Below are 21,812 nucleotides of genomic sequence, written 5' to 3'. Positions count from 1 at the left end.
TTGGTCATATACTAAACTAACGGGAATCTCTTCCCCGTTCGACCCTAGCGGTCCGACACAGGCCATGTGATTAGGATCCAGCTTGGTATACCGCGTCTTCACCATGGCCCAGGCCTCTCGCGCACCCTCTCGGCAGGCCGATATCTTCCACATTCGGATACGCCGCCGCGCTCCTTTGAACAGCTCTACAAGCTCCTCCATACTTCCTGGAGGGGAAGTGGATGGCCATAGGGCCTTGACAACACTCCGCATCGCCAGCCGAGCCTGTTCGTGCACTTGCAACATCCCTTGCAGTAGATCATTTGATGATCCGGACACCTCCTCTTCAGGACAGCCCGTCAATATACCTGCAATCATAACTATACTTCAGTTCCACTTATCTTCGAACTACTTTAAAAATAGTGCGAACACATACTGAATATGCCGCCCCGCAGCTTCTTGTTCTCCTTCACGGAATCGGCTAGCTGGGCCCGCACATCCTTCAGCTCTTCGCCTAGTTGGGTCTTGCAATCCTGGAGTTAGTTTTTCTCAACAATGACCTGCTTATGCACACGCTCGCCCGCAGCATGTAGCCTTCTGGCTTCTTGTTCATTCGCTTGCGTGATTTCCAGCGCCTCCTTGAGTTCCTCTGACAATCATGTCATGGTATAGGCAACACTGTTGGCATTAATAGCATATAATTATATTTCTCGATGGAGGGGAATATTACCAGATGACGCCTTCTTGGATTTCTCCAGTTCGGCGGCGACAACAGTTAGCTGTGTCTGACACCTTTTTAGCTCTTGGGCTAACATGACGTTCTTCTCCGTAAGAGCCTGGTTATACAACGATCCTCAAATCAGTTGTACCAACTACTTTAAGTCTCGGGGGCTACTGGCACATGGTTATCATATTTTGGGCACTGTAAGCTTACCTGCACATCTGTTAAATGCTGCTTTGTGGCTCTGCTAAGCCCGTTCCGAGCAGCTCGGATGTATGCGTCAGCCGAGCTGAAGGCATTGAATGCCTCTTCCGAGAGCTGGGGGTCTCGTAAAACAGCCCTGCAGCGCCGATGGTTCATGGCGCTCTCTACTTCTGAGTTGGTAACGGACATATTTTCCGAACCCTCGGCCGAGGGACAGTCCGGCGTTGTTCCCGTACAGGCTCCCGTTTCTCTAGCGGGGTCTAAATCCCGGTTGTCGGGAGTACGGCTGGCCGGACCCCCGGACATAGTCCGGTGAACCTTTTTTCTGGTGCAAGACAAACACACAAGTTACAGTTGGATGTGACTAATAAAGTATACCTTCAAATCCGTACCTCTTTGACGAGGGACCGGTCGTGTCTTCACCGGCCTTCCTTTTAGAGGCCTTGCTCGGCGCTAGAGCCGCTCTCTTTGGAGTCGCCCCCGGAGTAGCATGGCGTGCCGAATGCCTCCCCTTTGGAGCACGAGGTAGTGCGGTAGGTGAGGCAGTGCGAGGAAACTCTTCCGAGGGGGATTTTTCTTGATGACTTACGTGGGAAGCAGGAAGAAGACCAGGATAATCGGCGATAATAGCCACTTCAGTGCCATCGTAGCTCGCCTGGTAAAACACCCCTTCCGCAAGTACCACGGATATATCCGAGTCCTCTTCAAATCCAGGATCCACCTCCCGGTTGTGGTTTTCCGGCTGTGGGGCGGGACTATAAAGTCCCTCGGTGATTTTTTGCCAATGCTGTTATAAGCGGATTAGAAATTTATCAAAGGTGATGCGGGAAGCGGAATGAGTAAAGCAGAAGGATTGAGGCTTACCCAACTGGGAGGATTATACATAGAATACCCATCTCTGCGATTGATTCGGAGAAATTCCTCTTCCTCCCCTTTGAACAGCTCGGCCAGTATCTTGGCCAGAGCGGCGGGGGTGTCCGGACCTTTTCGACCACAGCGGGAGGTGTCATCCTCCCCATTGTAGTGCCACATTGGGAGCCCTCTATATTGAAGCGGCTGAACCCCTCGCGCTATGGAGGCTGCCATTACCTCGACTATTGTTAATCGGACTGGGCGAGCATCTTTATCTTGCTCATGAGCTGACCAACTTCCGCACTGTCATCCTCTTCAAGACCCCGGGGACGCCAACTGTGGCGTTTCTTCAGTGGAACGCTTGCAAATTCAGGAAGACCCTTTCGAACTAGGTCGGGAAGCGCAACGTCCTCAATGTAGAACAATTCAGAAGGCCATTCTTCAGATGCCCTCTTTGGTGTGCCGGACAGGTACCCGGTATCGGCAATGCGCCACACTTCGACTCCGCCCACTTCAAATATTGACCCCTCATGGTTACGCGAGACAAGACAGAACAATTTTCTCCACAGTTCAAAGTGGGCCTCAACACCCAGAAATAATTCGCATAAAGCGACATAACCTGTGATGTGCAGGATAGAGGCGGGAGTGAAGTTGTGCAGCTGGAGGCCATAGTATTCCAGAAGCCCTCGAAGGAACGGATGGATTGGAAATCCGACGCCTCTTAGCAGAAAGGGGACGAAACACAATCGCTCCCCCGGATGGATTGGGGAAGTCCTCCGCCTGGGTCTCACCATTAAAGGAGGCCAGCCCTGCTCGAACAGGGACCAGATCCGCCGGAGGAAGAAATCCCTGCGTTTGCAATTTCGCCAATTGACTGTGGGATACAGAGCACTTCTCCCACTCGCCTTTCTCTGGGCCGGAACGGGAGGAGGAGCTGGGAATGCTAGCCATGTTGGAATGGTTTCTCCTGGCGATCTCTGGGGACTTTCTCCGTGTGGCGCCAAATGGATCTAAGATCCAATCTCTTTAAATAGACGCTCTTCCTTGCCTGGATGGGGTGTTATTTGCAAAAATACCCTGACCTTCTGGATTCGCTCGACACATGGAAGCCGAAGTTATTAGCGCACAGAAGCCGAGGAGGGCGATATTGAATCAACGGCCGAATACATTACTTGGAGAAGGAACCCGTCTTGCAATGTCGAAGACAATCTGCGTGCCGAACACCTTGTCATTGAAGCCTGGTTCGAGGGCTACTGAGGGAGTCCTGGACTAAGGGGTCCTTGGACGTCCGGCCTGTTATCCATGGGCCAGACTGGTGGGCTGTGAAGACATGAAGACCGAAGACTATACTCGTATCCGGATAGGACTTTCCTTGGCGTGGGAGGCAAGCTAGGCGACCGACTATGAAGATTCCTTCTTATGTAACCGACTCTATGTAACCCTAGATCCCTTCGGTGTCTATATAAACCGGAGGGCGTAGTCTGGAAAGGATATACTCATTACCATAGTCATACAGGCTAGGCCTCTAGGGTTTAGCCATTACGATCTCGTGGTAGATCAACTCTTGTAATACTCATATTCATCAAGATCAATCAAGCGGGAAGTAGGGTATTACCTCCATAGAGAGGGCCCGAACCTGGGTAAACATCGTGTCCCCCGTCTCCTGTTACCATCGACCTTAGACGCACAGTTCGGGACCCCCTACCCGAGATCCGCCGTTTTTGACACCGACACCTGTTTCGAGTTGCAAATATTAGCAACAAAACCAGTATCAAATACCCAGGTGCTACTGTGAGCATTAGTAAGGTACACATCAATAACATGTATATCACATATACCTTTGTTCACCTTGCCATCCTTCTTGTCCGCCAAATACTTGGGGAAGTTCCGCTTCCAGTGACCAGTCTGTTTGCAGTAGAAGCACTCAGTCTCAGGCTTAGGTCCAGACTTGGGTTTCTTCTCCTGAGCAGCAACTTGTTTGCTGTTCTTCTTGAAGTTGCCCTTCTTCTTCCCTTTACCCTTTTTCTTGAAACTGGTGGTCTTGTTGACCATCAACACTTGATGCTCCTTCTTGATTTCTACCTCCGCAACTTTTAGCATCGCGAAGAGCTCGGGAATTGTCTTATCCATCCCTTGCATATTATAGTTCATCACAAAGCTCTTGTAGCTTGGTGGCAGTGATTGAAGAATTCTGTCAATGACACTATCATCCAAAAGATTAACTCCCAGTTGAATCAAGTGATTGTTATACCCAGACATTTTGAGTATATGTTCACTGACAGAACTATTCTCCTCCATCTTGCAGCTATAGAACTTATTGGAGACTTCATATCTCTCAATCCGGGCATTTGCTTGAAATATTAACTTCAACTCCTGGAACATCTCATATGCTCCATGACATTCAAAACGTCGTTGAATTCCCGGTTCTAAGCCGTAAAGCATGGCACACTGAACTATTGAGTAGTCATCAGCTTTGCTCTGCCAGACGTTCTTAACGTCGTCAGTTGCATCTGCAGCAGGCCTGGCACCCAACGGTGCTTTCAAGACATAATTCTTCTGTGCAGCAATGAGGATAATCCTCAAGTTACGGACCCAGTACGTGTAATTCCTACCATCATCTTTCAACTTTGCTTTCTCAAGGAACGCATTAAAATTCAACGGAACAACAACACGGGCCATCTATCTACAACAACATAGACAAGCAAAATACTATCAGGTACTAAGTTCATGATAAATTAAAGTTCAATTTAATCATATTATTTAAGAACTCCCACTTAGATAGACATCCCTCGAATCATCTAAGTGATCACGTGATCCATCTCAACTAAACCATGTCCGATCATCACGTGAGATGGAGTAGTTTTCAATGGTGAACATCACTATGTTGATCATATCTACTATATGATTCACGCTCGACCTTTCGGTCTCTGTGTTCCGAGGCCATATCTGCATATGATAGGCTCGTCAAGTTTAACCCGAGTATTCTACGTGTGCAAAACTGGCTTACACCCGTTATATTTGAACGTAGAGTTTATCACACCCGATCATCACGTGGTGTCTCGGCACGACGAACTTTCGCAACGGTGCATACTCAGGGAGAACACTTATACCTTGAAATTTGGTGAGAGATCATCTTATAATGCTACCGTCAATCAAAGCAGAATAAGATGCATAAAGGATAAACATCACATGCAATCAATGTAAGTGATATGATATGGCCATCATCATCTTGTGCTTGTGATCTCCATCTCTGAAGCACCATCATGATCACCATCGTCACCGGCGCGACACCTTGATCTCCATCGTAGCATCGTTGTCATCTCACCAACTATTGCTTCTACGACTATCGCTACCGCTTAGTGATAAAGTAAAGCAATTACAGGGCGATTGCATTGCATACAATAAAGCGACAACCATATGGCTCCTGCCAGTTGCCGATAACTCCGTTACAAAACATGATCATCTCATACAATAAAATATAGCATCATGTCTTGACCATATCACATCACAACATGCCCTGCAAAAACAAGTTAGACGTCCTCTACTTTGTTGTTGCAAGTTTTACGTGGCTGCTACGGGTTGATCAAGAACTGTTCTTACCTACGCATCAAAACCACAACGATAGTTCGTCAAGTTAGTGTTGTTTTAACCTTCTCAAGGACCGGGCGTAGCCACACTCGGTTCAACTAAAGTTGGAGAAACTGACACCCGCCATCCACCTGTGTGCAAAGCACGTCGGTAGAACCAGTCTCGCGTAAGCGTACGCGTAATGTCGGTCCGGGCCGCTTCATCCAACAATACCGCCGAACCAAAGTATGACATGCTGGTAAGCAGTATGACTTGTATCGCCCACAACTCACTTGTGTTCTACTCGTGCATATAACATCTACGCATAAACCTGGCTCGGATGCCACTGTTGGGGAACGTAGTAATTTCAAAGAAATTCCTACGCACACGCAAGATCATGGTGATGCATAGCAACGAGAGGGGAGAGTGTCGTCCACGTACCCTCGTAGACCGTTAAGCGGAAGCGTTATAACGACACGGTTGATGTAGTCATACGTCTTCACGATCGATCGATCTTCAGCACCGAACGTACGGCACCTCCGTGTTCAGCACACGTTCAGCTCGGTGACGTCCCGCGAACTCACGATCCAGTAGAGATCGAGGGAGAGTTTCGTCAGCACGACGGCGCGGTGACGATGTTGATGAAGCTACCGACGCAGGGCTTCGCCTAAGCACCGCTACGATATGACCGTGGTGGATTATGGTGGAGGGGGCACCGCACACGGCTAAAAGATCAATGATCAATTGTTGTGTCTTTGGGGTGCCCCCTGCCCTCGTATATAAAGGAGCTAGGGGGAGGCGGCCGGCTAGGAGGAGGGCGCGCCAAGGGGGGAGTCCTACTCTCACCGGGAGTCCTACTCCCATCGGGAGTAGGACTCCTCTTTTCCTATTAGGAGTAGGAGAAGGAAAGGAAGGGAGAGAGGAAGAGAAGGAAAAAGGGGGGCGCCCCCCCCCCTCCTTGTCCAATTCGAAATAGAGGGGGAGGGGCGCGCGGCTGCCCTGATCGCCCCTCCTCTTCTCCCACTAGGGGCCATGAGGCCCAATTAACTCCCCGGGGGGTTTCGGTAACCCCCGGTACTCCGGTATATGCCCGAAACCTTCCGGAACCTTTCCGGTGTTCGAACATAGTCGTCCAATATATCAATCTTTACGTCTCAACCATTTCGAGACTCCTCGTCATGTCCGTGATCACATCCGGCACTCCGAACTACCTTCGGTACATCAATACACAAACTCATAATACCGATCGTCACAGAACTTTAAGCGTGCGGACCCTATGGGTTCGAGAACTATGTAGACATGACCGAGACACGTCTCCGGTCAATAACCAATAGCGGAACCTGGATGCTCATATTGGCTCCTACATATTCTACGAAGATCTTTATCGGTCAAACCGCATAACAATATACGTTGTTCCCTTTGTCATCGGTATGTTACTTGCCCGAGATTCGATCGTCGGTATCTCAATACCTAGCTCAATCTCGTTACCGGCAAGTCTCTTTACTCGTTCCGTAATGCATCACCCCGCAACTAACTTATTATTCACATTGCTTGCAAGGCTTATAGTGATGTGCATTACCGAGAGGGCCCAGAGATACCTCTTCGACAATCGGAGTGACAAATCCTAATCTTGATTTATGCCAACTCAACAAGTACCATCGGAGACACCTGTAGAGCACCTTTATAATCACCCAGTTACATTGTGATGTTTGGTAGCACACAAAGTGTTCCTTCGGTAATCGGGAGTTGCATAATCTCATAGTCAGAGGAACATGTATAAGTCATGAAGATAGCAATAGCAGTAAACTAAACGATTAAGTGCTAAGCTAAAGGAATGGGTCAAGTCAATCACATCATTCTCCTAATGATGTGATCCCGTTAATCAAATGAAAACTCATGTCTATGGATAAGAAACTCAACCATCTTTGATCAACGAGCTAGTCAAGTAGAGGCATACTAGTGACACTATGTTTGTCTATGTATTCACACATGTATTATGTTTCCGGTTAATACAATTCTAGCATGAATAATAAACATTTATCATGATATGAGGAAATAAATAATAACTTTATTATTGCCTCTAGGGCATATTTCCTTCAGATAGTACGTTCCTCATGAGGATCATTGAAAGCATCAAAATTTTCCGTGTTATTATTATCACTCTTATCAATGATAACCTCCTCAGATTCAGACATAACAGCAGCAAACTCAAGGAACACGAGAAAAGAGGGAACGGAAAAAGAGGGCAAATAAAACGGCAAGGGTGAAGTGGGGGAGAGGAAAAGGAGAGGCAAATGGCAAATATTGTAATGCGAGGGATAAGTGTTTGTGATGGGTACTTGGTATGTCTTGACTTGTGCGTAGACTCCCCGGCAACGGCGCCAGAAATCCTTCTTGCTACCTCTTGAGCACTGCGTTGGTTTTCCCTTGAAGAGGAAAGGGTGATGCAGCAAAGTAGCGTAAGTATTTCCCTCAGTTTTTGAGAACCAAGGTATCAATCCAGTAGGAGGCCATGCTGAAGTCCCTTGTACCTACACAAACAAATAAGAACCTTGCAACCAACACGATAAAGGGGTTTTCAATCCCTTCAGGGCCACTTGCAAAAGTGAGATCTGATAGAGATGATAAGATAATATTTTTGGTATTTTTATGATAAAGATTAAAAGTAAGGATTGCAAAATAAACGGCGCCAGAAATAGCTTGTTGATGGGAGATTAATATGATGGAAAATAGACCCGGGGGCCATAGGTTTCACTAGTGGCTTCTCTCAAGATAGCATAAGTATTACAGTGGGTGAACAAATTACTGTCGAGCAATTGATAGAATTGAGCATAGTAATGAGAATATCTAGGTATGATCATGTACATAGGCATCACGTCCGTGACAAGTAGACCGACTCCTGCCTGCATCTACTACTATTACTCCACACATCGACCGCTATCCAGCATGCATCTAGAGTATTATGTTCATAAGAACGGAGTAACGCTTTAAGCAAGATGACATGATGTAGAGGGATAAACTCATGCAATATGATATAAACCACATCTTTTTATCCTCGATGGCAACAATACAATACGTGTCATTTCCCCTACTGTCACTGGGATCGAGCACCGCAAGATTGAACCCAAAGCTAAGCACTTCTCCCATTGCAAGAAAGATCAATCTAGTAGTCCAAACCAAACTGATAATTCGAAGAGACTTGCAAAGATAACCAATCATACATAAAAGAATTCAGAGAAGATTCAAATATTGTTCATAGATAATCTAGATCATAAACCCACAATTCATCGGATCTCGACAAACACACCGCAAAAAGAGTTACATCAAATAGATCTCCAAGAAGATCGAGGTGAACTCTGTATTGAGATCCAAAGAGAGAGAAGAAGCCATCTAGCTAATAACTATGGACCCGAAGGTCTGAGGTAAACTACTCACACATCATCGGAGAGGCTATGGTGTTGATGTAGAAGCCCTCCGTGATCAATGCCCCCTCCGGCGGAGCGCCAGAAAAGGCCCCAAGATGGGATCTCACGGGTACAGAAGGTTGCGGCGGTGGAAATAGGTTTTGGCTCTGTATATGATGTTTCCAGGGTATATGAGTATATATAGGTGAAAGAGGTCGGTCAGGAGAGCTACGAGGGGCCCACGAGGGTGGGGGCGCACCCAGGGGCAGGCGCGCCTCCCTACCTCGTGGCCTCCTTGTTGATTGCTTGACGTCCACTCCAAGTCCTCTGGATCACGTTTGTTCCGAAAATCACGTTCCTGAAGGTTTCATTCCATTTGGACTCCGTTTGATATTCCTTTCCTTCGAGACACTAAAATAGGCAAAAGAACAGCAATTTGGGCTGGGCCTCCGGTTAATAGGTTAGTCCCAAAAATAATATAAAAGTGTATAACAAAGGCCATTAAACATCCAAAACAGAATATATAATAGCATGGAACAATCAAAAATTATAGATACGTTGGAGACGTATCAGGGTTCATTATATTTCTGTATTTCAACCATATGTTTATGCAAATCACCAAGTTTGTCCAACATTTGAACTCCCTCGGGGGTGAAAGAAAACCCTTTCTTTTGGGGTGGAATCCCCAAAATTCCTTCTAAAATTTCATAGGCAGCATTGGCATCAAGCTCAGTAAAATTCCCTTTAGCGGCAAAGTCTAGAAGTTGTCTATGATGCAAAGCCAATCCTATGTAAAAATTATGAAGCAAAACCTTAGCGTCCCCCTTTAGATTGGAAATACGATATGATTCCATAAGCCTATACTAGGCATCTTTCAAATTTTCTCCTTGTCTTTGCTTGAAGTAAAGAACTTCAAAATCTGGTGACAAAGGAGGAGTAGGGACGCTAGCCATTATGACTAGGAAGCAAGAACACAGATAGATTCGGCAAGAAAACGGCAAACGGAAAAAAAGGGTGAATAAAACGATAAATTTTTGTGAAGTGGGGGAGAGGAAAACGAGAGGCAAATGGCAAATAATGTAAATTGTGAGGAGATGAGATTTGTGATTAGGAACCTGGTATATGTTGAAGATCCTACCTGGCAACGGCGCCAGAAATGGCGTGTTGACGGGAGGCTATCTTGACTTGATTCCCCCCGGCAACGGCACCAGAAATTCCTTTTGATGAAGGTTAGGACTACGTCGGTATTTCCCCAAAGAGGAAGGGATGATGCGGCACAACGACGGTAGGTATTTCCCTCAGATATGAAACCAAGGTTATCGAACCAGTAGGAGAACCAAGCAACACAACGTAAACAACCCCTGCACACAAATAACAACCACTCGCAACCCGACGTGTTAAAGGGGTTGTCAATCCCTTTCGGGTAACGGCGCCAGAGATGGCTCGTGGACGGGAAAAAGTTGTAATAGATTGATAGATCGAACGCCAAATAAAATAAATAATAATAAAATGCAGCGAGGTAGTTTTGTGTTTTTAGTTTAATAGATCTGAAAATAAATGCAAAAGAAAAGTAGACCACAAAGGCAAATATATGAGAAAGAGACTCGGGGGCCGTAGGTTTCACTAGTGGCTTCTCTCAAGAAAAATAGCAAACGGTGGGTGAACAAATTATTGTTGGGTAATTGATAGAACTTCAAATAATCATGACGATATCCATGCAATGATCATACATAGGCATCACGTCCAAGATTAGTAGACCGACTCCTGCCTGCATCTACTACTATTACTCCACACATCGACCGCTATCCAGCATGCATCTAGTGTATTAAGTTCATGGAGAAACGGAGTAATGCAATAAGAACGATGACATGATGTAGACAAGATCTATCTATGTAGAGATAGACCCCATCGTTTTATCACTAGTAGCAACGATACATACGTGTCAGTTCCCTTTCTGTCATTGGGATCAAGCACCATAAGATCGAACCCACTACAAAGCACCTCTTCCCATTGCAAGATAAATAGATCAAGTTGGCCAAACAAAACCCAAATATCGGAGAAGAAATACGAGGCTATAAGAGATCATGCATAAAAGAGATCAAAGAAACTCAAATACTTTCATGGATATAAAAAGATATAACTGATCATAAACTCAAAGTTCATCAGATCCCAACAAACACACCGCAAAAAGAGTTACATCATATGAATCTCCAAGAGACCATTGTATTGAGAATTCATCAAGAGAGAGGAAGCCATCTAGCTACTAACTACGAACCCAAAGGTCTACAAAGAACTACTCACGCATCATCGGAGAGGCACCAATGGAGGTGGTGAACTCCATCTGTGATGGTGTCTAGATTGGATCTGGTGGTTCTGGACTCTGCGGTGGCTGGATCAATATTTCATCGACTCCCCTAGGATTTTTGGAATATTGGGGTATTTATAGAGCAAAGAGGCGGTCCGGGGGGCACCCGAGGTGGGCACAACCCACCAGGGCGCGCCTGGACCTCCTGGCGCGCCCTAGTGGGTTGTGCTCTCCTTGGAGCACCCCCCAGGCGCAGCCAAGGCCCATTATGTGTCTTCTGGTCCATAAAAAATCTCCGTGAAGTTTCTTTGCATTTGGCTCCGTCTGATATTGATTTCCTGTGTTGTAAAAAACATGCAGAAAACAGCAACTAGCACTTGGCACTATGTCAATAGTTAGTACCAAAAATGATATAAAATGACTATAAATAATTATAAAACATCCAAGCTTGACAATATAACATCATGGAACAATAAAAAATATAGATACGTTGGAGACGTATCATAGTACAAGCATCAACATTGATAATAGGAGAAGAGTAAGCCTTGGCTAGAGTTTCAAGATAAGTAAGCTTGAGCGTCTCAAAACTCTTTGGAAGAAGGGTGAGCTCTTCTTCCTTAGTCTTGAGGGACACAGGTAGGAGCTCACAATCCTTAGAGAGAGAAGCATGAGACTTCACAAGCTTACTTTTATCATTCATCAACTCTTCGCAAGAGTCCTTAGCCTGTTTCAAGGAGGCAAGATCTTTAGCATGAACATCAATGTTTGCACCAATTTTCAAGCATAGTTCATCATTTCGTGCTTCCTCATATTGGACTTTCCGCTCAAGGATTTCATATTTTTCCTTTTCCTCGTTATGAGGGTTTCGAGTGCCTTAATGGTGACGGTGTGCTTACCCACCATCTCCATAAGCATATGAAACATAGTGAGCTTCTTTCCTTTGAGGGAGCACATGACCTTATTTAATTTACCAAACATGGGGTCATCTATATCATTATCATCATAGTTCTCCTCCGCATCAAGATACTCATCACTAGGAGTAGAAGGAGTGAAAAGAGGAGGGTTTGATCATGGGGTTACCTTGACCTTGTCAGGAGAGTTTTGATCCTCTCCATCTTCTACCATAGCCTTTGCCATTAGGCACTTGTGAGCATTGCCCTTGTAGTCTTTCATGTAGTTGTAGGTGACAACATCACCACTCTTGTTGACTAGCCTCAAAGTGTTTTGAGAATCTTGGGCTACTCCGGCAAAACCATTAACATCATCCGGATCGGATTCTTCATGAGCAGCCATTGCTTTCCCATCTCTCTTCTTGAGCTTGGAGTTCAAAGGATTTGGCAACTTCTTCTTGGGAAAGGTCTTGGGAAACCTTGGTTTATCTTCTCTCTTCTCATAAGGGCAATCGTTGGAGAAGTGGTTGGTTTCTTCACAATTGTAGCATTTCCTCACTTTCTTCTTCTGGAATCTTCCCTTGAATTTCCCCGCGCTAAACTTCTTGACAAAGAGAGCAATGTCTTCATATGATGGACTCTCAGCGGAGTCAATCTCATCACCATCTTCATCCTCATCATCTTCCTCTTCTTCACTTTGCTTCTTCATATACATGCTTGGCCTTTAATGCGAGATTGATTTTTGATGTTGAGGTACCATGCATGGCAAGATGTTTTGTAGCATTTGCCTTTGTCTCTTGAAATAGTTGGAAGGTGGATATGATGTCATCCGGAGTCATTTACTTGAATCCATGGTGGTGTCTCGTGTCCCACACCATTTGATGATGATACGGAGCAAGAGCATGAAGCAACTTGTCCACGAGAAATCGCTTAGTCAAGTTGAATCCATCTTGTGTCTTATCACACTCACAAGACTTGATGTCAGCGGTGAGAGTCATGAGACACTCAAGGATTTGCTTGGGAGATTCACCTTTCTCCATACAAAAGTCTTGCAATTGACCCTTCGCAATTTCATATTGAGCAAGCCGGAGAGTGGAGGTACCGGTCTTGGTCCTCACAATGCTATCCCATAATTCCTTGGCACTTGTGATATGTATGTATGGTCTCCTTTGCTTGTCGGTCATACCTCTCCTTATGCACATGGTTGCTGTGTCATTGAGATTCTTGTCATATACCTCTCTTGGAGTAATATTCTTCGGGTCAACAGCTTGGTAGCCATACTCCAAGATATCCAACGTCTCATCATTTCCATATCGAAGATGATCCTGCATAGCAACTCTCCACAAAGCAAAATCGGTAGTGTCATCAAGTAAAGGAGGTTTGCCTTGAGGGTTATACTTTGGTTTCTCTATTTGAGGTCTTGCATAAAGCCAAGGAACACTGGAGTGTTCATTACTAGGAGGTTGTTGACCAAGTGAAGGAGTAGGCACAGCTGGCCTCGAGGCCGCACCACCAGAAAGTGGTGCAAGCATCGTGATTAGTGTGGCTAGTCTCATTTGGACCAAGGCCTCAAGAGAAGCATCATGCTCCTCCTTTTGCTTAGCAAGGACCCGTTCCATATCCTCAGAAGTGAAGGACTTGACTTCCGTGGAAGCCGCGTCCGTACTCTTCGGATCCGCAACAAGGGGAGTCCCATCCGGGTTCATCTCGCTCAAGGGCGGTTAAGCCACAAGAATAGAGCACGAGGCTCTGATACCAATTGAAAGGATCGAGATGGACCTAGAGGGGGGTGAATATATAGGTACAATTACAAATTTTAATTATTACTTAGCAATTTTAGGCAATAATGCGGAATATGAAAGTGAGCCTAACAATTGCAAGTATGATGCTAAGAGCTAAGCAGGTAAACAAGTAACACAACTATGTGAGTAAGCAAGCACAATATGATATAAGTAAGGACTAAGAGACAAGTAACCATAACTAGAGAGTTAGGGTTAGGAATAACCGCAACTTCGAGAGACGAGGATGTATGCTGATGTTCACTTCCTTGGAGGGAAGCTACGTCGCCGTTAGAGAGGTGGATGTTACCATGAAGGCACACCAACGCTACGAAGGCTCGCCCTATTCTCCCTTTGAGACAACACCACGAAGGCGTTTCTCAACCACTAGTGGTAGACCTTGGGGTGATCTCCAAACCCTCACAAACTTTCCGGGGGTAATCACAATGATCGATTCCTCACCGACTGACTCCTACCGCCTAGGAGTCTCCAACCTCCAAGAGTAACAAGAACGACGGGAAAAGCTCAAGAACTTGCTCAAATCACGAATTCCTTTGGTGAGAAGAATGGGGGAGGAGTGGATCTATCACTTGATTGGAGAACTTCTCTCAAATGTTCCCAAATCCCTTGGGGGTCTAGGATTTGGTGTAGGGGATCAAGAGAGGGAGTGAAATGTGTTCTTGGAAAGCTCAAAGTGAATGGTCAACCTTATCCCGTGGAGGGAGGGGGCTATATATAGTAGTAGTGTAAAGACTGACCGTTGAGCCACTTGAGTTGTCGGTCGTCCAGATAATACCGGACGTCCGGTGGCACAGATTGGACCGAACGTCCGACCAGGCCGCCGGTCGTTCGGTCACTGGGAATCCACCAAGCCACAAAGTAGCACAAGACACACAGCCACCGGACGTCCGGAATGTGCCGGTCGTCCGGTGAGGACCGGAAATCCATTAATAAGTGTTCTGCTGAGGTTGTCCCGGATTTCCGGAGAGAAACGGACGTCCGGTGACCGGTCGTCCGGAGAGGACCGGATTTCCGCTATTTTATTTCTGTGAGGATGCACCGGACATCCTGAGAGAGCCAGGTGCCCGATCGGCTGTGAGGGGTCGGACGTCCGTAGAATTTGGGTCGTCCGGTGAAAACAGAGGACACTAGCTCATGATCACAACAGACTTTGTGCACAAGTTAGTGGAAGAACTAGAGATGAAGCAGAGATGTTGTGAGAGGATGCTTTGTGGGTTTTGAGCAAGTCTTTCAAGAAATCCGACGATCCCCTCTTAATAGTGCGGGATCCCTATACTCAAGAACGAACCGAAAAAGAGCCAAAGCTATTGTCTTGTATCTCCGCTCTTGAGTGATATATATATTTGTCCGTGTCATGATCCACACACGGCCCTTGAGACTTAATCCTGAGATATACTTGATAAACATGATTAGTCCCCTATATGCATGTTGTCATCAACATCAAAATAAGATTAAGGGCATGATTGCACTTTCAACGGCACATCAAGCCCAAAAGGAAAAAGAAGAAGACAAAAATTCCAACAACGGTAGCTCGACAAGCACGAATGGTCCATCACTGCTGCGCCCTCCATCTACGTCCCACCACTCGCCATGGCACCGGACCGCCGCATACCAAACAACACCTCAAAGGGGGGATGGAACGCCAACGACGTTGCTTTCCGGATAGTTCCTAGGGTTTCCCCCGGCACGCAGAAGGGGAGCGAGGGATGGGTAGCACCGACACCCTTCAAAAAGAAATGGCGGCACCCACTGGCATCACCACGTCGAAGCCGGAAGAACCGGCAGGGATTTCTCCTGCACCCCCATGCCCCGGCCCCCACAAGAACGGAGCCAACCCACCATCTTGCCACCCGCAAGCACGCGCCACCACGGTCTTGGACCCATCCACTCCGTCTTGCTGCAAACACCACCACGATTGAGGTCAAGAGAGCAGAGGTAAGATGCGCCTAGATGGCATGGACGGAAGCACCAGAGCCGAACGGGAGGGAACCGCCTCCACCGCTGTCACGCCAAAGGCCTCTGCCTCCAGAACCGACACGGATTGCCAACCGGACGCCACAGCCAAGGCAAACCAGGCCACCCAGGCCTGGTCGGGCCCATAACGGGACCGCAAAGCCCTGACCACCGCGCTGCTGCACGCCAGCAGCCGAGCCGCCACCCGCCACCAGCCCGACGCACCACCACCGCCTCCTGAGGGCCACGCCGACGCCACGCCTGTCACCAGCCCGTCCCAGCCTAGATGGGGCCCAAAGGGCCCAGATCTGGGTCGGGCGGGCGTCGCCAACCCGCCCCGCCGCCCAGAGCTCGCCCCCACCCGCGACAGGAACCCCCGCCGCCGCGCAGGACCGTCGCCGCCTGAAGACACCGCCCGGAGCCGCTCCGTCACGCGCCGGAGAAACCCTAGATGGGAAAGGGCCGGGGGCCGCCGCCGCCAACGTCACCCGGGCCAGGCCCGCGCCGGGCGCCGGCGACGGCGGCAGGGAGGTGGAAGAGATTGGGGGAACGCTCGTGGGGAAGAGGGGAGGCGCGGCCGGTCGCTTGCGGGGGCGACGCGGTCACGGTCGAGAGGGGCCGGATCTGCTGTATTTAATTACTTGCAAATTATTCATGTCTTAAGTATCTGCTTTGGAGATGCCCTTGCATAGTTTAATTTCTTCATATAACGTTTCACTCTCGCATCCATAACTTTGGAATATTTAAAAAAGAATCACTAGCAGAAGACAAATGCGTCTAAACTTTTGGATAGTGTGAGCATCAGGGCTGCTTTTGGAAGGAGCACATAAGGAGACCAGGAGCAAAACACACCAGAATGTTTGTCTTTTCGTGGATAAGTGCCGTGCGGCCGTGTGGAGCCAGTCGCTTACACAACGAGCACGGGCAAATTTACGTAGTACGCACCTCAGCAACAAGGGGAAATAAGATGGGCATGCCGTCTAAAATCTTGGAAACGGGAAAGACAACGAGAGAGAGCATCTATGTCTAGTTTACAAGGAGGGGGAGGCTCCGACACCGACGACGGAGGGGAAACGGCATACGATACGGGGGCGCAGGTACGTAGGGCGTGGTGTAGATCCAGCTGCTGGCCTTGGAGCCTGGAAGGAGCGATGCGATGAGAAATTTGTTCAGAGGGCTCTGGCCTTGACGATGTCCAACGTCATCTCGCTGGGTTCGGTGGCCTGCAGCTCCACCTGGTAGCCGTCCAGCTCCCTCTTGAACCTGTCCTTGGAGCTGGCGTACAGCATCTTGCTCCTCACCCTGGACGTGTCCGGGGACCTGCATGCATGCAGCCACCACAGGCACAGATCGTTCACTAGCTACGTACTCGCGTGTGAGAGACCATGCATGCATGGATGGATGGGTCACGTCACGTACCAGGAGATGAAGAAGATCTTGCTCTTCTGGCAGTTCTCGTCGGTGACGAAGTCGAAGTCGAAGACGGCGTAGCGGCACTCGTCGGCGGGGATGGTGGCGGTGAAGTCGGCGTAGGTCTCGCCGGGCTGCCCCACCCGGTCCACCACCACCTGCTGCGACTGCTCGTTGATCTTGAACGTGATGAACCGGAAGCTCCGCTTCGCCTTGAGCTCCTGGAACTTGAGCTTGCACTCGTCGCTCACGGCCATGCCCGACGCCGAGTTCGCCTTGCATCGCAATCACGCAAACAACACCAACAACAAGAGCACCTCATTATCAACAATCAACCAACCAAAAGGATCGAATCGAACCATCGTCGTCGATCCAGGGCCGCCGCAGGCGTCTCGCGCGCGCGCTCACCATGGCTGACGATGGGTTTTCTCTTCTTTCCACGGACGGAGCGCCGGACGCGACGACGGTGGCGTCAGGCGGCGGGCGAGATTCTCAAGGCCCGGAGGAGAGGAGGCGCCGGGCGAAATATAGGGGAGCCTGAGGCTCGCATCGCATGCATGGTGCCATGCATGCCGCCGTTTTAGGAGGAGGAAGAAGAGGGGCGGTTGACCAAGCACGTCCCCTCCTTGGCGCGTCCGTTCGCGAGAGCCATGGGAGATCCAGAGGCGCTCCACACCACCCATCCATCGCTCTGGCCTGTAACCAAGCTCCATCCCTGGCCACGACAGCACAGCAGCATTTTTATTTTATTTTATTTTTTGCTCGGGGCTTGCTGCACCAACTGCGATTTGGACGAATCGATGACAAACCAACAATGCAGCCACACACAGGCACATCGCCCGCTCGTAGAACCCCATGAGGCCATAAGTCATATAACAAATTCTGTGTAACCATAACGTAGTGAGGACTGATGAACAACCGGAGATTTCAAATTATATGACATCTTTCCAACATCGGAGTGTAGACAGATACATTCTCATTGCATTGTAAGTTACACAGCTGGGATTCCTCCAAAAAGAATTGTCCAGGAAGATGATCATTCTCGACGTACACTACAAAAATGGCGGCATTGTTTAACCAAAGAATTTTACAACTTTTGGAGCTTGTTTTCCTTTTGACTTTGAGCTGGTACTCTTCTCGCCGCTGCTAGGTTGCTTTGCTTTAATTGTTTTGGTGGTTTTCACCTCTTCTTCATCAATGAAATCATCTTCAAGATCGTCTCCACCATGCAGAGTATGGTCTTCCTGGTAGTCTCCCTCCATATTCATACCTAAAGTAAACACAGCGACAAATAAACAAGTAAACACGAATTCCTGTGATGAACTGCACAACTACCAGCAGAAATTCAGTTGCACCAGCTAACTAACAATCTCAAGTTCTCAACATATATAAATACATTAGATTTTGTCAAGAGTAAGGTACCGCGCCCGTACAGTTAGTCATTACTCAACCCTTACTAAGGACTGAAAAGGGAACATGTTCACCTATCCAAAGCCTCTGCACCACAATACAACACCGCGGCCTACAGATATATCTCTATTGTTGGCACAGCCAACTATGTTATACAACAACACAAACAAATCTTCAGAAACAAAATAGTTGTATAACCTGAAATCATAAGTTTAGCCAGCATGCTTATATACAAGAATTATTGTCCAGATGTTTTTTTTTGGTGTGAAACTTTAAATGATGGCAACAGGTAATTCAAATATATATAGACCAACTGCAACACACTTCGCATTCCAGCGGACGTTCAAAATGTTGCGAATGCATGCATGGTAGTTGTGATATTGCAAAGGTTGGTTTGTCAAGGAAGAAGTTCCAATTTGTTTACCATCATCCACCGAGGATTCGAAGTACTGTTGCCGTTTGTTCGGGCAATGCCTTGCCAAGTGTGTAACTTCACCACATATCTTACAGCAACCACCCTAACATTAATACATAGAGTTAAAATCCATGTACAAAAAAGCAGAGATTGAATCAACTAAACGTAATCAAGGTAGAGGAGTGTTAACAACAACAAAAGTAACAACAGAAAGTCAAAGCTATAAACAAGGCTGGCTCCACCAGCAAACTGGTTCTGTACCTCAGGACTCATACAGAAAAAACGTAAAACCCCTTGAAACAGATACTTATAGTTTATCAAGTGGTGGTTATACCACTCAAAGATCATATATCCATTTGTTTGCACGATGCCTCACTATCCCAAAGGAAAAAAAACAGTGGATATTCTTTGGGTTCCTCAAGACACAAGCAATTCAAACATCATAACTAGTAAGTAGGTAACTACGGCAAGCCAAAATCATTTTTTGCCAGCATGACATGTTTGTCTGCAAGAAAGTCTAAATAAAAAATGAAAATAGTCCTTCGATTTCAATGCCTTATATCGGTAGTAGTAGTTGTGTCGTGATTCATGAGAGGGAACAAGGAATCCTGTGGAATACCTTGGGATAAATGCCGTGTGTATTTTCAGGGCAATCCTTGCTCAAATGTCCCTGCTGTTTGCAGACAAAGCAGCTCGCAAAGTTTGTGCCGCCTGCATACGTATCGAATAATGTTAAGCACATGAAGAAATCACATCTATAGGAATCTAAGCATAACATGAATGGATGAAGAGTACCATTTTCAATGGGCTTCGGGCACTTGGAAAGGGAATGCCCAGATTCACCACAGTTATAGCAGAATTTCTTCAGATCCCCATCACCTTTGTCAGGGCAGTTCTTCATACTATGCCCTCGCTCCCTGCAGAGCAAGCAAATCTGAAAATAACAGAAAAATAATACAATTGTTAAGAGATAGTGAAATGGAAACCTTGCATATGGTGAAATCAGACATTAAACCAACTATTGTAATGGATCATGAGTTCATGATGAAACATAATTTAGCAATATCAAACATTTTTCTGTAATAACAAGCATTCATATGACTGCAAGTAACTGCTAGCTCTTCATATAATCAGTGATGAACGTTTGTTCTCAGGTTAAGTGTTGTGATGTTGTATGTTGTGACTTGTGAGTTTCTATGGTAGTCATAAATACTAGCTAACACAAAACAAGCGCATTCCTAGCCCGCCTAGTGACAATCTCACCAAGCAAAGGCAGGCTAAAGGAAAATCAACATCACTTTTGTCGCTGTATTTCCACTACAACCACCAACTAGCACTAATCTGCTATAAACCCATTCCACAGGAGCTACATCATCCAATGCTATTGGGTCCATGGAATCTACAGCAAGTAGCAATTGACAGCATGCCGAACAACATTATCACCACAAGCTTCTACGCAGAGCAATTTTAGCCGTGCAATGGTGGGCTGGTACCTTGTTCTTGTCCCAATAGGACTTCTCGGGGCAGTTCTTGGCCGCGTGGTCGGTGCCCTTGCAGATGAAGCACTGCTCCCCGGGCCGCATCCCGGGAACCCGCAGCGGGTGCTTCGACCTCCCCGCTCCTCCTACTCCGCCGCCGGCTCCCGCCTTCTTCACCTTCTTGAACAAGCTCTTCTTGCTCTTCTTCTTCTTGGTGCCGTCGGCCGGAGGGGCGGGCGCGGGCGGACAGAGGCCGGGGTTCGCCTCGCGGAAGCGCTTCCGCGCCTCCCGCTGACGCTTGTTCGGCATCGCTTGCTACGGCCGCCCCACTCTCTCGCGCTTCTCTTTGCGGCGGCGGCGGCGGCGGGGGGAAGGAGGAAGAGGGACGTGGGACGGAGAACGGACGACTGCCTCGGGTGGCAAGGGGTTTGTTCCGAGTGCTTCAAGATTCGTGTTCACGCGGAGATGGGTTCTGAAATCTGAATTTCTGATGCACCGCTGGACCAGAATTACTGTTTCCTTTTTTTTTGTGCAATTACTGTTTCCAGCCACTGAAAAGAGAAACAACAATATGAACTATATATGGACTGAAATGAGTGAACAAACCCACTAAAACGCGTATGTATACATCCGATACAAAAAGAGTTAGAACATCTTATATTTGTGAACGGAAGTATTATAACTGTCACGGCAGTACAAGGAACATGAAAAAAATGCATCCAAGTTCATAGACCATCTATCAACAACTATAAACACTGGACCGAGTTGAAGATGCGCCATCATAATTGCCCCTCTCTCACCGGAGCCAACCAAAACTTGTCGTAGTACACAGTCGGGAAGTCGTCTACTAAGGCCCCATAGAACCAACGCATCAAAACAGCAACCGTGCCAATGAAAAGAAGTGTAGATTGAAAGGATACAAACTGTAGACATACGAACGAAGACTGGATCCACCAAGTTCCATTAACGACCAACACCAACCAAATCCCATGAGATTCGCAACAAACACACCTCCACGCGCCCTCCGACGATGGTAGACGCGCCGCTGGGATGGGCTTGGCGGGAAGGATCTTATTTCATCTTCAAGGAGCCATCGCCACATCGCCTTCCTCAGAAGGACACATACCCTAGTCGACCTCAAAAACCATAGCTAAAAACGGAGCAGAACCCTCCTACTGGACAAATCCCGTCATCGAGCCGGGCGTAGTCCTTCGGGAGCGGCGGAGGGCAATACGAACGACCATAGCCTCCTCCACCACGCATGGATGACACCACAATCAATGGGCCTGGGGTTGTCGAAGTCAGTTCCGCTGCCCGTCATGCCGGAGATCGCCGGACGGGAGCTTCGGGACTGGGTGGCGTGGAGTGGACTGGCTAGGGTTTAGTTCGGCAAGCGGATGATGACGAATATATTGGGTGTTAGGT

The 21,812-nt window shown here is 47.5% G+C and overlaps 1 protein-coding gene across 2 annotated transcripts; it reads right to left on the bottom strand.

Annotated features, from left to right (window-relative positions):
* Positions 1–16,517: 16,517 nt before the first annotated feature.
* On the bottom strand, positions 16,518–20,800 carry LOC123054219 (actin-depolymerizing factor 6). 2 transcript variants are annotated; one of them, XM_044477940.1, is made up of 7 exons: positions 20,403–20,800; positions 19,705–19,843; positions 19,529–19,620; positions 18,919–19,012; positions 18,269–18,354; positions 17,094–17,359; positions 16,518–16,994 (listed from the first exon to the last, which is right to left on the bottom strand). In XM_044477940.1, exons 1-7 carry the CDS (start codon positions 20,694–20,696, stop codon positions 16,844–16,846), a joined length of 1,122 nt encoding a protein of 373 aa, XP_044333875.1. In that variant the 5' UTR covers positions 20,697–20,800; the 3' UTR covers positions 16,518–16,843. The 2 variants fall into 2 exon arrangements, with proteins under 2 accessions (XP_044333875.1, XP_044333874.1); XM_044477939.1 differs by lacking the exons at positions 18,269–18,354; positions 18,919–19,012; positions 19,529–19,620; positions 19,705–19,843; positions 20,403–20,800 and adding an exon at positions 17,493–17,630.
* Between the last annotated feature and the right edge of the window lie 1,012 nt (positions 20,801–21,812).

This window comes from Triticum aestivum, chromosome 2D (genome assembly GCF_018294505.1).
Source record: "Triticum aestivum cultivar Chinese Spring chromosome 2D, IWGSC CS RefSeq v2.1, whole genome shotgun sequence".
NCBI lineage: Eukaryota > Viridiplantae > Streptophyta > Magnoliopsida > Poales > Poaceae > Triticum > Triticum aestivum.
This window is presented reverse-complemented; position numbering and strand designations above follow the sequence as displayed.